We start from the raw sequence: 14,355 nt of genomic DNA on the forward strand, positions 1-14,355 counted from the left end.
AGGGGCGCCATTACCTCTCTGATTCCTGGATCATCTCCAGGTTCTTCATCTCGCTGGCATGCTCCCTGAGCATTATACTTGTCTCCCAGCGTTGATCTCCAGATTCAAAGAGGAAGAGCTTGCCTGTATCCGTGCCAACGACAACCCTGTCATCAGACACCCAGGTATGGGCTAGGTAGTTTTGGGATTCTCCCCTCTGAAAGTTGGTTTGCTTCAGGGTTCCCTCAGTAAAACGGAGAAGTTTAAACATCCCATTTCCAGTGACACAAACCTGTGTATTATCCTGGGGACTAAAGCTCACCTGTAGAATGTGAAAGAATAAAAGACGAAGACTTATAAAACTAATCTTGATGGAATTATTTCCCATTTTGCTCATTAATATTTATTTCAGGTAGCTCAGAGTATTCTTTAAACATCACTAAATCATATCATTTTGATACCATATTTGATAAGAGTACAGATCTATATCCATTATGTTTGCGGGGACAATAGTCTTATATTAGGAAACCTACAAAAGTCATTTTACAAGGGCCAAAGAGCAAAATGAGCAGGTCTTGACAATGGCCAAACTAAGTGCCCCTCCCCCGAAAATAAAAGGCATGAAGGCTCAGCAGGAAACACAGAAACAAGAGAGTCTGGCAGGTTTATGTACCCCATCCAGGGGGAGTGAGCCAATGTCAGGGACTGCTACGTGGTCTCCAACTGAGCTTGCTTTACCTGCGTCCTCATCACAACATAAAGGACAGTCAACCTGTCACCCCACTAGACAGTGAGCCACTTGAGGGGCTGTGGCCTTTTCTTCTCTGTGTCCCAGTGCTGGGTTCACAGAGGACATCCAGTAAATGGGAACTGAACCTACTGGAGTGGAGGTGCTCTCCACTCTGAATGGGGGTGCTGCACAGGCCTCACGGTGGCCCAGAGGAAATTATCTTCTGGCTTTACCCGCCTTTAGCTGATTCTGTGAGCAGCGAGCAGCCTTCTGATTACTAATTTCACCTCTTAAGTTCTCTATTATTAGGGAGGAAATACACTGGATAAACTATGTGAGTGCTCTGGTCAGTGCTCTGGTCCTGATGTACTGGTTTACACACCGGTCTCTTGTGAGAATAACTGAGTCCACGCCTGACAAACTGACTAGTTAGTACCTCTGCATGTGAACAGAACTGAGTTCCTGAAAACTTGTAAAACTGAGTATCTGGTCTGAGACTGGTTGACTGCATCAAGGTAAAACTTGGAACCCAAGGACCCATGGGACTCCTTGGGATCCATGGCCGAGGCAGTCAACCAGCTTCTTAACAGGTGCTCTTCATTTTGCCTTCATACCATGATAGAAAACTCTGCTCCCCACATGATTGCAATTTTATTAACAGCTTATTAAAGATGTAACGCTTCACATCACATCCCTGAAATCTTCCCACTGCCCAGCAACACTGCTGAAAAGAGGTCAGGACCAGGAAGAGAGAGCGAGTTTGATCAGTCCACCTCTGGGCCTGACTTGTGACCAGAAAGCAGTTCTGGGCCAGAGTAAAGGAGACAGGCACTGCTATTCACTACTCTGTGATTTGAACCTCTTGGAACTTCATCTGTAAAATAGGTATAATAATTATGCATACCATATATAGTTGTTGTGAGACTAAATTTAAAAATGCATGTTCAGAAATCAGCACTGCTCCTGGTACATAGAAAACATTCAATAAGAGACAGCTCTTACTATTGTTTATAATTTGCACCATACTTGTGCTGGGAGGTACCTGATAGACACCATTGTTCTGAGAGTCGATTCTAACAATGGCCATTACTTTCTGTTTTTCCCACAGCCAATAGACAAGGTTGGACTCTGGAGGTGATGTCTGAGTCAACAGGTATTTGGAGTCTGGAGAAAAGGCCATGCAAGTAAATCTCTGAACTGGGAAGTCAAAATTATTAAGGATTTTGCGCTTCCGGACAGGGATGGATGACAGTTCATAAATGGTGATGACAGGTTTTTCTTGCACCATCTCTGAGACAGCGAGGTACCGCCTATTGGGACTGATGGACAAGGCCAACATGCCTTGACTCTTCTCTGAGCCTGTAAACAGAGATAAAAGGGGAGAATAAGGGTACATGAAGCTTTCACCAAGATTCAACGTGAAGCAGCCACAGTGGTAGGCACGGCCGACGTAATAGGAGAAAAGTGCAGAAACAGGTCATTGTTCTGTTCACAAGCTCCTTGGTACAACTACATCTGGGGTATTAGGAAAATGACTAGGATGGGTACCTCCCTGAGGCGAAGCTTGGAGGAGAAGTCAGAGAATGATTCCTGGAGGCGGACAATGTGGGACAGGGAAGGGAGTGGGACAGGTGGCAGGAAGAGAGAAGGTATGAATGTGAGAAAGTAGGATATTGCCAGAGCATCACATGTGAGCCAGGGATGACCAAAAATGGGTCTAGAGGGGTGGAATAGGATCAGATCACAGAGGCCTTTATGCCCTGAGCAGGCAGCACTCGATACTCTCCGTCTACTTTCAAGGCTGAAATGCTAACCACTGGATTCCTCAGCCTCCCGTGCAAATAGGTGATCTATGTGACATTCTGTCCATGAGATAGATGTAGAAGTCTGCTGACTGGCTTTATGGTAAAGCTTGTGCTTTCTTGAAAACCAGGATGGATGCAGTCTATCCCCCTTTTCCTGGAATACAGAGGTGATATGTGTAAATACAGCAGTCATCGTGCAACCTTGAAGTAACAAGCATGAGAATGAAAGGCATGGTCCTCTAGATAGCAGCGCCTGAGGCAAACATTAAAGTGCAAATACCTTATTTGTGAAATGCAATCAGGGCCACATTATGATTTCGTGGGCCTTAGGTACTTTAGCTTTCAGGGACACCTTCCTCTATTAAAAATGTTAAAAATTATATTTTGTGACTGCATTTGTATAAAGAGGAATATATCGAGGCTGGATTCATTGATATGTTCATTATTATTCATTTTTTCCTGATTTTAAAATAAATTAAAATTAAAACATTTTCTTCTATCCTTAAATGTATCATGGGTCCTAGGCTCTGTGCCTACTGTGCCTTCTGGACAAGTCTTCTATCTCAGTTAACAGCAACTCCATCCTTCTGATTAATCAGGCCAAAAACCCCACTTCTTCTCTTTCACCTTACATCAAATCTCTGAGAAAATCTGTCACCTCCACTTTCCAAGTGTATCCGGATTTGATCTCTTCTCACCATCCCTATTGCCTACAACTTGCTCCATGACACCATTTTCTCTCACCTGGATTACAGCAATAGTCTCTCAACTGGTCTCCTGCTTCCTTCCTTACCCCTTCTTACATCTACTCTCTAAACAGTAGCCAGAACGAACCTGTTAAGTCAGACCATGTTATGCTGTTCTGAGTACCCCTATGACTTCTCATTTCACTCAGAATAAGAGTCTATGATCCACAAAGCCCTAAGTGATGTTGCTCCCCATTACTTCTCTACCTCATCTCTCGTTGCCTATTGTTCCAGTCACTTCACTTGAGCCACCCTGGCCTCCTTGCTATTCCCCTAACACACTAAGCACCCTCCTAAATCTGAGCCTCAAAGGTGAAAAGCAGAAGTATAAAGCATAAAAGAGATAATATATTAATAATCTTGGGTTAGGGAGCAATTCCTGAACAAGACACAAAAAGGAAAATGTTGATAAACTTCACTTCATTAAAACTAAGAATTTCTTTCCATCAAGATACCATACCATAAGTCAGTAAGAAAATTACCCCCCAAAACCACAGAAAAATGGGTAAAAGACATTAATAAGGCATCTTACAGAAGAATGAATAGGAATAGCCCATAAACATGTAAAAAAAATATTCTCATTAAGGGAAATTCACACTAAAACCAATAAAATCAATCGCTAGGTTAGCAAAAAATTAGGAAGTTAGACAATACCAAGGGTTGGCGAGGTTGTGAAGGAATGGCAACTCTCATGTACTTCTGGTGGGAGTGTAAATTGGTACTACCACCTTACCCAGTAATTTTAGTCCTGGCTGTGTGTCCTGGAGAATCTCTGCACAAGCGGATGAGCATACATGAATGCAAAGACATTTTATACCAGTGTGGTTGGTAACAGCAAAAAAACTTGTTTCCCAAATGTCCACCAACACCAGAATAGATAGACACATTTGAGACATTAGATTCATAGGACGGAACACTACATAGCAATAAAATGAACTCAAGATGCATGTAATATATATCAAAATGTATAATCTCGAAAGCATGATGTTAAACCAAAGAAGCAAATCATAGAATACATATACTATGATTCCATTTATATAAAGTTAGTAAATAGCAAAAAAACAAAACTGTATCTTACGTGGAGTTACACATATGTGGTAAAACTATACGCAACAAAGAGTGAAAAAGGGGAATAAATAATTAAGTTGTAGAAATCATGTATATCAATAGGAGCAATGTGAACAAAAACAAATGTGACATTATACAAATTGTTATTTGTGACTTGGGATAAAATCTCCAGTGTCTTCATCATACATGAGTTAAAAAGGTGCTGGGATGAAGGTGGTATACTCTGAAAAACTGTTAGACAACTCAAAAAGTGGCCTTGGCGATGACAAACACAATGATATTGAAGATGCATGAAAAGACACTCTTTACATTTTTTTTTCATTAGATCACAGTGGAAAAAAACTTTTAAATTAACATTATTTTACATGTGATTTGAACTATGTATGTGTGATTGATTACATGTTAAATAATGCAAGCAGACATGTATTCCTTCTACATTTAGAAAACTATACGTTTATTCAAGTTGGCCAAAAAAAAAATTTCCTTTCAATCATCGTGTTGGGATTATGGGGCTATATTTGCCACCTAAGGTTAATGTACGAGTATGTGTCAGGAGGGAAAGGGGTTTACCTGGAATGAATTTTTGCCACTTCTGATCCATATTGTACCTCACACACTGATTTCCTGCAGGAAATATAATGATCTGCTCATCGAAGAAGAAGATATTGTTGGCCACGTGGGATTGAAGACCAAAAACATGGTGCGACTGAGCTACCACGGTCGACATGGTCCCTGGCCAAAGAGATCTGGAAAGACCGAGCGCGTAGTTGAGCGTGGAGAAGCGCATCGCCGCCCCGCCCCGCCCAGGACACGCCCCTCACCACGCCCCCAACCCTCCTCACCGCCCGCTCCAGCGCCCCTCACCCACTACCCCGCCGAGGCTCCGGATTCTCCCTCCCTTTGCACCCTCGCGGCTTCGTGCTCCTCCAGACATCCCCCCACCTCCCGGTACTCCCTCTCACCTTTCGCTTTTCCTCCGCGAGTTACCAGACCACACGTATGTCCCGGGGTAGTACTACGGCTCTCGGGCAACCTCGGCACTATGAGACGCCGGAGCGGTTCCTATAGCAACGGGAAACCGGAAGTGTGTCTGGGCCCGGAAGCGGAAGTCCAGATCGAGAAGTCCGGCAGCAGTAGTGAGCTGTGGGCTGTGCAGCGGTTCGGTCCCACGTGGAGCCGCGGCGTGAAGGTAGAGGACTGAAGGCCGGCGGCTGCGGCGAGAGGTGCCCTTTTCCAACCGCGCGCGCCTCGGCCTACTCCGCTTCCCCAGGTACGGGTTGGACGTGCGCGCTGCCAGATGGACACTCCTCCGCTCTCAGGTTCGGACTCAGAGTCTGATGATTCTCTTGTCACAGACAAAGAGGTGGGTGTCAGCCGAGCTCGCGTGGCTGGGCGCGGGGAGAGGTCCTTACTCCCCTGGTACCTATCGCCCATTATGTCCTGCAGTTGCAGGATGCCTTTTCCCGAGGTCTCCTGAAGCCAGGCCTCAATGTCGTGCTAGAGGGGCCGAAGAAGGCAGTGAACGACGTGGTGAGCGCGGGCGCTTGGTGCAGGGGGTACGCGGACGTGAGATGAGCACAACGAAATGTGCTGGGGTGGCCGAGTTCTTGTTCCAGAAAGGACACAGCTTGCCTGTTGCCAAGAGGGTCAATTACCTGTCGGGGTATTGGGGGTTAGCACTTTGTCGGTTCGCCTAGCGCCCTGGGCTTGAAAGAGACATGTTCAGGGTTCCCTTCGTAGGAGCTCAGTGTCTGAACTTCTTAGAATGGCCTGAAGCCGTGTTTGGCTGAATTCAAACGGGATCTGGAATGGGTTGAAAGGCTGGATGTCACCCTCTCTGAATTTCTTAGAATGGCCTGAAACAGTGTTTGGCTGAATTCAAACGGGATCTGGAATGGGTTGAAAGGCTGGATGTCACCCTCAGTCCGGTGCCAGAAATCAGTGGACCTCAGTCACCACCTCAGGACAAGGATCAGAAAGCTGTTGATCCAGAAAATGACTTCCAGCGGGAGATGAGCTTGTATGTTTGTTTTTAAATGTGGGAGAAGTTGTGGGTCCCTGTGCTAGAGAGGGAGGAGAGAAGGAAAGTGGGGAGCCCGGACTCCTCAGAAGTTATCAGAAGCCTGGGATTAGGGTGGGACGCCTCTTTGGACTAAAAGGAGCTGAAGTTTTTTGTACATTCAACTATTAGAACAAAAATTTGCTTCTGGAAGTTTCTTGTATAGACATTTTGAGCGACTGCCTAATAATTCATAATTGGCATTAGTTTTGTAAGTTAGTGGGTACTTTGAGAGTGGTCATTCTCTTAAACTATTAATTTATTTTCAGCAGTACTCCCTATCACCCTACCTTTTTAAAAGAGTGTACCGTTCAATTTTTCCTAGATACCAAGTTAATGAGGTTTTTATTTGTGTGTTTTTGTTTGTGTGTTTGTTCTTGCTGGTGGAGGTCAGATGTGGAGAGTCCTTCTGACCTTGGGTAACTCATGAGAAGCAGTGAGAAGGAATGTAAGGCCTCTCTCCCCCTTAGCTTATTTCACACTTTGTCCTACATCCTCAGCTACCGTCAGGCCCAGGCCGCAGTGCTTGCAGTATTACCCCGCCTCCATCAGCTCAAAGTCCCTACCAAGCGGCCCACTGATTATTTTGCAGAGATGGCCAAGTCTGATCAGCAGATGCAGAAGGTAAGAAACAGGGAAGGTTTTTTTCTGGAAAGCCAAGGTGTTGTACTTAAGTATATTCAGCTGGCTTGCCTCCTGTTCTGTTTACAACACTAAGCCTAATAATAGGGAACCAGTTGTCAGAGGACAATTATCACCTCTGTTGTCTACTTCACACTCGTGCCAATCACCACCAATTAGATAAATGTAAGGATGACTTTTGCCTAATTTAAAAAGGGGGGGGGTGGCTGAAATACTATGTGGTGGACCTTCTTTAATAAAATTTTTTTAAAAAAGCAAAAACGAAACAATTAAGGGGAGGAAAAGAACTGGAAGTGTGGTCCCCAAGGTAAACATGGCCTTTTGCATTTCCTAGCTGCCATGATCATGGCATGTTGTAAAGAAAAAACACAGTTCTCCTGCCATTGCCAGTGGGCAGTGCTACTACTTGTAGACAATTCATTTTCTCTGGGCTTCAGTTTTCTCTTTGGTAAAATGAGGGAATAATGTATGGCTGAGATGTAGTATAATTTAGAGTTAGGTACAGCTTGGTCCTCGTTTAACTTTGGGAGGAAGAGAATTGCCAAAATCTCAGATGTATTGACATAGTTCCCTTGGGTCATAAGCTGGATTTTAGGGAGCTTTTATCTTGGCGGTACTTAGGGAAGCTAATCTAGAGATGGGCCCAGACACATCTCTGTACATTCACACTGACAACTGTTCATCCTTTAACTAAAATGTGTATGTTTGATGAAAAAGGCTAGGTGCCTGATATCTGTTGGAGTTTTTAATGTGTACGTGGTATATTGGAGAAGGGGACTGGGGCTGCATGCTGGTTTAACCTCAGTCTGCAGACAGTAGGGGTGGGGAGAAGTTAGTTTCTCTTGGCAAAATTGCAAGCAGTTTTGTATAATGGAACAAATAGCAGTGGGAATGGGAAGGTTGCTTGCAGGTTCTAGCTCCACTGCTGATACGTTTGGAATCTTGGACAAAGTGCTCAGCCTTTGGGCCTCATTAGCCTCAGGTGTAAAACACAGGACTTGGAATAGGGGATTGTCAAGGTTCCTTTGAGCTCCATAGTTTGCAGAACTAGGAATATCTGTTTTCTTTCTTTTTTTTTTTTTTGTTGAGAGCCCACTGGCCCATGTGGGAATCGAACCGGCAGCCTTCGGAGTTAGGAGCATGGAGCTCTAACCGCCTGAGCCACCGGGCCGGCCCAGGAATATCTGTTTTCTGCTCCAGTGTACCCTAACTAGTGGTCATCCCAGATTCAATTAACAAGCTGACAACATTTTTGTGTTTTAGATTCGACAGAAACTGCAAGCTAAACAGGCCGCCATGGAGAAGTCTGAAAAGGCTAAGCAACTGCGAGCACTTAGGAAATACGGAAAGAAGGTGAGAAGGAAAGTGTGCAGGGGATAGGATGAGGCCGAGTGTGTTTATCAGGCCAGATTGCGTGATCTGATTTGTTCCATGCCCTGTATGTGTTCAGTCATGTGCTTGTTATTTCATAGTGCGGTGTGTGTGCTAGTATTCATGAACTCAATCTTTTCTTGATGCCAGTGTGTCACCAGGAATAGTGTGTTAACTGCAGGAGAGTCATTCACCTCTCGGGGCTTCAGTTTGCACATCTATTCAGTGAAGAGTTGGGTCCAGATCGGAGGTTTCCAAACCTAATCTCACAGCAGAATCACCTAGGGAAATTTTTCAAAATAGATTTCTAGGCTTCAGAAGAATCTCTGGGAATCCATGTATGTTTTCTTCCCTTCCCCCAAAGGCTTCTCAGATGATTCCAGTATGCATACTATTGAGAATCACTGGCCTAGCTGATTGTAAAGTCCTTAAAGGAATCATGTCATTGATTGTCATCCAGTTTGAGAAAAAAATGACACCTGTGTGTTAGAACTATGACTAAGTTCTAATGTAAAATCAGAGCAGCATACCATGAAACTTTTCGTGGTTTTTCTTCCTTATTTCATGGTCACCTAAGAAGGAAGATGACAGGAATTAAAGTTAGGGTTGTGGGAAGAAATGTTCGTGAGGAGGATCAGCATGAGTGTTGAGACTTTGTCAACATTTTGGACATAAACGTTGTAATCCTGCATGCTGAATTGCTTCCTCATTCGGAGTCATTTCACTGATAGATTCAGCGGAGTATGAATAGAGAGCCTCCTATCCTCTGCATACAGGCAGCTGTGGACTTATGGGATTGACCTGGTTGTGTGACTGAGATCAACCCAAAGGCATGGCAATTGGATTCACAACTTGTCTAAAACAGATCCAATTCAGTCAGGTCTATGAGCTCACTGTTTCTAATCTGAGGAAACCTCAGGGCAGTGGCTCTCAGCTAGGGGTGATTTGGCAATGTCTGGAAACATTTTTGGTTCCCACATTTTGGTGGGGAGTGTGCTCCTGGCATCTAGTGAGCAGGGGGCAGAGAGGCTGCAAAATATCCTACAATGCTCAGGACAGGCTGTCCACCCCTCAACAGAGAGTCATCCTGTTTAAACTGTCAGTAGTGTGGAGACTGAGGAACACTGACCTAGAGGAAAAGCATCTCCTTTTGTCCTTAAAGCTTTTTGGTTTTTCAGGGAGATTGTTTTTTTCTGTTAGTACTTTCATGCCTAGTAACTGTAGGTTAGATATTTAATCTGCCCAAATAAAATGAATGGGGAGAATTGGATGTGCACTTAAACATGATTTGCTGCCGGACAGTTTTGTAGGCAGGATTGTGTAATGGAGGAAGAGTGCAGACTGCCTGAGTGTGAATCTCAGCTCTGCACTTTCCTGCTGTGTGACTCGGGCAAGTTACTTAACCTCTCTGTTTCTGTTTTCGTGGGTTGGTGATAAGAATTTTTATGTCACTGGATTGTTGAAAAGCTAAACTGAGAATGTACTTAGAGCCTTAGCATGGTTTGGGCACACAGTACACAGTCAGCGGTGGTGGTGTTATCACTGGGAGAATGTATACATTTGCAGTGATGGTTTGGAATGGCTGTGACAGTCCTGTGTCCATGTCCCAGGTGCAAACAGAGGTACTTCAGAAGAGGCAGCGGGAGAAAACACACATGATGAATGCCATTAAGAAATACCAGAAAGGTCAGTATGTCTCTCCTGAAGATGCAGGGGAGCAGGCTGCCTGCCAATTCTAACACCTCGTGCCCTGGAGCCTGGATTGATGTGGAACTATTGGGCCTAAGGTTTGGGAGCGGGATGGGGAGCAGGATGTGCCTCTTACAATCAGTTCAGTAAACAACAATTTTCTTTTGATGTTTAAACTTTTTATAAAATGTGATGGTGCTGATCAAAGTACTTCTTCACTCGCAGGCTTCTCTGATAAACTGGATTTCCTTGACGGAGATCAGAAACCTTTGGCACGGGGCTCGAAGGAAGGAGCTAAAGGCCAGCAGACGAAGAAGGGGTATTAAGTGTTTTGTTTTGTTTTGTGGTGTGTCCTGGGCCTGCAGTTCACAAGTAGACTGCCACGACGAGTGGCCTCAGAATGGAGAAAGTGTAACTGCTGCCTGTGGCCAAGACTTACAGGCGTCTGTGATGGGTGTCTTTAGCCATATCAGTCTTTGAAGAGTAAAGGAAGGTGATTTAAGGATTCGACACATTTTAAGTGAATGCTTAGTCCAAGTGAATTCCTTACCTCACAGTGTGATGTTTAAGATTGCAGACCTCGGGTTCAGATCTGGACTCAGGCAGTCACTGGTAGGGTAGCTTTGAGCAAGTTACTTTACCTTTTTCAACGTTAATTTCTTCATCTGTGAAAATAAGGAAATAGTATGTGCCTCATAGTATTATGAAGATTCAAAGGGATAATGTTGACTATTATAATTGTGCTTTTTAGTTCACCTTTATGCATTCCTGGACACCAGGCCTGTAATAACCATTGCTGTGTAATGTATGTAGTAAATGCTATGATGAGTCGTTTAGGGAGTAGTAGGATACGCATTGTAGAAATATCTGACACGGTCCGGGGAACAGGGTCTGGGGTTGGCTTCCTGGAGAAGGCACCCACCTGAGCTTAGCCTGAAGGATGAGTAAGAATTAACTACGAGAATAGGAGAGACACAAGTTTTGGGAAGAAGGAAGAACATAAATGAGCAAAAGCTTAGAGATGAGAACAGTAGGTTTGTATGTGAGGAACAGCAAGCCTTTGGTATCACTGGGAATACAGTGTGAGGCAAGGAGTGGTAAGGGGGATTTGGAGGGGGATCTGGGCCCAGTCACAGAGGCAAACTGTCTGCCTAGTTGAGAAGCTTGGGCTTTATCCAGGAGACAGTGGGAAGACACTGATGGGCTTTACTCAAAATAATGAGCAGGTCATATTCATATTGCAGTGGTTCTTGTGTAGATGGTAGACTTGAGGGAGGCAGAGAAATTGATTAGGGGACTATTAGAAAAGTACATATAAGCATTGATGATCTGAAAGTAGTCATGGAAGTAGAGAACAGAAAATGGATTGAACGAATATTCAAAGGGTTAAATCAGCAGGACTCGGTCATTGAATTGGGTGTAGAGAGTGAAAGAAATAAGAATCAAGGCTGATTCCCAGGCTTCTAGTCCAGTGGCTAGGGCATGTCTGTAGGAAGTGAAACCAGACTAGGAAGGGAGACAACATGTGATTTTGTAATGCTGAATTTGAGATTCCTGTGGGATGGCCATTTTTAAGAGTTATTACATTTGAATATTAAATGCATGTATATATCCCTGAAAGGACTAGAAACAACTGTGGATAATTTAGGAAGGTTTAGTTAAAATAGAAAGCTTTCCAGAGATAACTGGTGAGCCACAAATTGTATGTGGATCCTTTCCTGGTTCTTGCTTTGTTTTCCTGCTCTAGTGGTTAAAACTATAAATAGATGAGCTTGCCTGGGGAATTTGTTAAATAGAAATGTAGGGCCAAGGATGAACTTTTGGGTAACAGTGGTATCTACTTACAGACAGAATACTTTAGGGTGTTGTTGGACCATGAGATTCATCAGAGTTTGCAATGCTGTGGGTAACCTGTAAGACTGCTTTTTTCCAGTCCCAATGCCAAACGACGCTATAAAAACCAGAAGTTTGGTTTTGGTGGAAAGAAGAAAGGCTCCAAGTGGAACACTCGTGACAGCTATGATGATGTATCCAGCTTTCGGGCCAAGACAGCTCATGGCAAGGGCCTCAAGAGGCCTGGCAAGAAAGGATCAAATGTGAGTCCCAGAGCCAGGTGACGGGCTGATCAGCCTCCTCTTCCACCCCACACCTGCCCACTCTCTTTCTTTCCCTTTGTATCCTGACCCTGGGGCAGAAGGCCAAGCTGCTGTGTGACCACATGTGGTATTTCTTTTTCTGTAGAAGAGACCTGGAAAACGGACAAGAGAGAAAATGAAGAGTAGAACACGCTAAGCAACATCTTTGTATGCACAGAACCAAGAAAAAGGAATGAAGAATTGGGATTTCACAATACAATTGGATCCCTTAGGTTGGTTTCTTTTGTTAAAAAAAAAAAAAGAAAAAAATCGTTCAATAAACTAAACATTTATCAAAGAAACATATACCCTTGGGTGGAAATTCAGTTAAGACAGATTTAGAAGTTACTTTTACATATTAAATAATACTTCTATTTATTGATAATTAGATACTGAATCCAAATTCTTTTCCTTTTATGGTAGATGAAGATTTAACACCCTCATCAATTCCTCTTTCCCATCTTGCCAGTTAATATCACGACTTGGGTAAATCAGTAACCAGTGTTATATCATCATGATTGTTTAAATACCAATCACTGGAGAGCTACATGAACTATGATAATACTTCCTGTTGAATACAATTTTTGGTTTTTCTTTGAGTTAATTATTACCTTATGTTTTTCTGTGTAAAATTTTCCTCTATATCGTTAGATGTTTCATCATTTTATCCATCTTAAAATTTTCTGCTATAACCAAGGTCTATCATACGAATGTCACCCTGTCTCTTTTTTATACGTTCTAGGTTGGCTCCACTATTAGGTTGGTGCAAAGGTAATTGCGGTGTTTGCAATTTTTAACCTAAACCACAATTACTTTTGCACCAACCTAATATTTCCTGGATCCCGTATTTTTCTGTCTTAGCTTATGCCAGCCTTTGCTCTACATTGTTTTTTAGTATCTCCCTAAGAATGGGAAGATGAGAGGTGAATTTTTTGTCTCTTTGCATTTCTGCAATTGCCTTTAATCTGGCTGCTTGAATTTGCCGAGAATGTTGCAGGCAGGTTTCTTTGTCTTATACAGCCTCCTATGTTGCCAGTGAGAGGCTTCTCTCTGGAAGCTTTTCTTCTCCCCTTGATCTGACCTTCCATGATGCCATACCTTGGAGTGCTCCCGTGTTCGTTCTTTGATTAGGGTATTTGGAAAGATTCAAGCTCTTTGGTTCTGGGAAGATTAATTTGATAACTTTCCCCCTATTTGTTCTAATTCTAGAATTTCTGTTAGTTAAATGTTGAACCTCTTCTGATGATCTTCTAAGTTTGTGTTTGTATTTAAGTTACACTTTGGGCAAAAGACTTCTTTGATTCTTTTTTTCTAATCATTTTATTGAACATATATTTCAGCTTTCATTTTTCACTTTGTGTCCCGAGAGTTTTTTCTTCTCTAATTGTTCCTTATTCAGATGATTTGAAGTTCCCTGGTGGTCTAGTGACTGGCATTTGGCGCTTTCAGATCGTTTTACTCGAGATGCCGTCCCCAATCATGTCACTCAGAATGTGAATTATAGTTTTGGTTTTTAAAAAAGGTTTTCGTGTTCCCTTTATTCTGTTACCTCGTGATTCCTCAAACCCCACTGTATATGCATTTTGGTCTCCCTTTTTAATATAGACTTTCTAGTACAAAAGAATGAGTTTATCTTTTGTAAACTAATTTCGGTTAACAAAATTCTGAGTAAAGAAGTCATGTTTTGAGAAGACCAATGATTTCCCCTTGACCTATTTTTGACACTCTGTACAATGAATGGGGCAAAGCATAGAAATTCAAATAAGGAGCCTCAGGATCAGTTAGAAGTTTTGAATTATGTTTGGAAGATATTGAGAGTTTTCAGACAGTAGAACACAGGTTAACAGCAGTTCATGCTGTAAGGCCAAAAGTAAGTTATTAATGCTAAGTACTTTTAAAAGGTTTGAAAACCATGTCCCTTCCTTCCTTTTTTATTTTGGTATAGCAGAGTTTTACAAATGGAGTCACTTTCCTTAATTTCAGAGTATAGTCCATAGAACCCATTTATATCACTTCTACCATGTCAGTCTTCAAATGAAGTATAATAGGGTGCAGGCATTGTTATCTCGCATGTCCATGCAGTGAAAGGTAACAGCCTAGCAGTTCCCTGTCCCCAGTACCGGCTGTTCGT

At 43.0% G+C, this 14,355-nt stretch overlaps 2 protein-coding genes across 3 annotated transcripts in view; one reads left to right on the forward strand and one right to left on the reverse strand.

Moving 5' to 3' along the window:
- The window catches only part of CFAP57 (cilia and flagella associated protein 57), a 62,523-nt gene extending 57,138 nt beyond the window's left edge, over positions 1 to 5,385 (reverse strand). For both annotated transcript variants that reach the window (XM_081056567.1, XM_081056568.1), the window contains exons 1-4: positions 5,291 to 5,385; positions 4,899 to 5,074; positions 1,752 to 2,068; positions 15 to 301 (exon numbers count right to left, since the gene is read on the reverse strand). In XM_081056567.1, coding sequence (XP_080912693.1) covers positions 15 to 301; positions 1,752 to 2,068; positions 4,899 to 5,055 — 761 coding nt within the window. In that variant the 5' untranslated portion in view covers positions 5,056 to 5,074; positions 5,291 to 5,385. The remainder of the gene's footprint in view (positions 1 to 14; positions 302 to 1,751; positions 2,069 to 4,898; positions 5,075 to 5,290) is intronic.
- EBNA1BP2 (EBNA1 binding protein 2) lies at positions 4,959 to 13,918 on the forward strand. The gene is made up of 9 exons (XM_081056569.1): positions 4,959 to 5,691; positions 5,775 to 5,858; positions 6,179 to 6,348; positions 6,888 to 7,011; positions 8,293 to 8,382; positions 10,011 to 10,086; positions 10,315 to 10,408; positions 12,023 to 12,185; positions 12,331 to 13,918. Exons 1-9 carry the CDS (start codon positions 5,626 to 5,628, stop codon positions 12,379 to 12,381), a joined length of 918 nt encoding a protein of 305 aa, XP_080912695.1. The 5' UTR covers positions 4,959 to 5,625; the 3' UTR covers positions 12,382 to 13,918.
- The last annotated feature ends 437 nt before the right edge of the window (positions 13,919 to 14,355 follow it).

Source organism: Rhinolophus hipposideros (genome assembly GCF_964194185.1).
Source record: "Rhinolophus hipposideros genome assembly, chromosome: 8".
NCBI classification, from domain to species: Eukaryota; Metazoa; Chordata; class Mammalia; order Chiroptera; family Rhinolophidae; genus Rhinolophus; species Rhinolophus hipposideros.

Excerpts from the sequence above, each read along its gene's own strand:
- EBNA1BP2 (XM_081056569.1), top strand. The coding sequence starts at position 5,626 with ATGGACACTCCTCCGCTCTCAGGTTCGGACTCAGAGTCTGATGATTCT. Across the intron at positions 6,349-6,887 it reads TTCCAGCGGGAGATGAGCTT|CTACCGTCAGGCCCAGGCCG; the intron begins GTATGTTTGTTT and ends CTACATCCTCAG. Across the intron at positions 10,409-12,022 it reads GGCCAGCAGACGAAGAAGGG|TCCCAATGCCAAACGACGCT; the intron begins GTATTAAGTGTT and ends GCTTTTTTCCAG.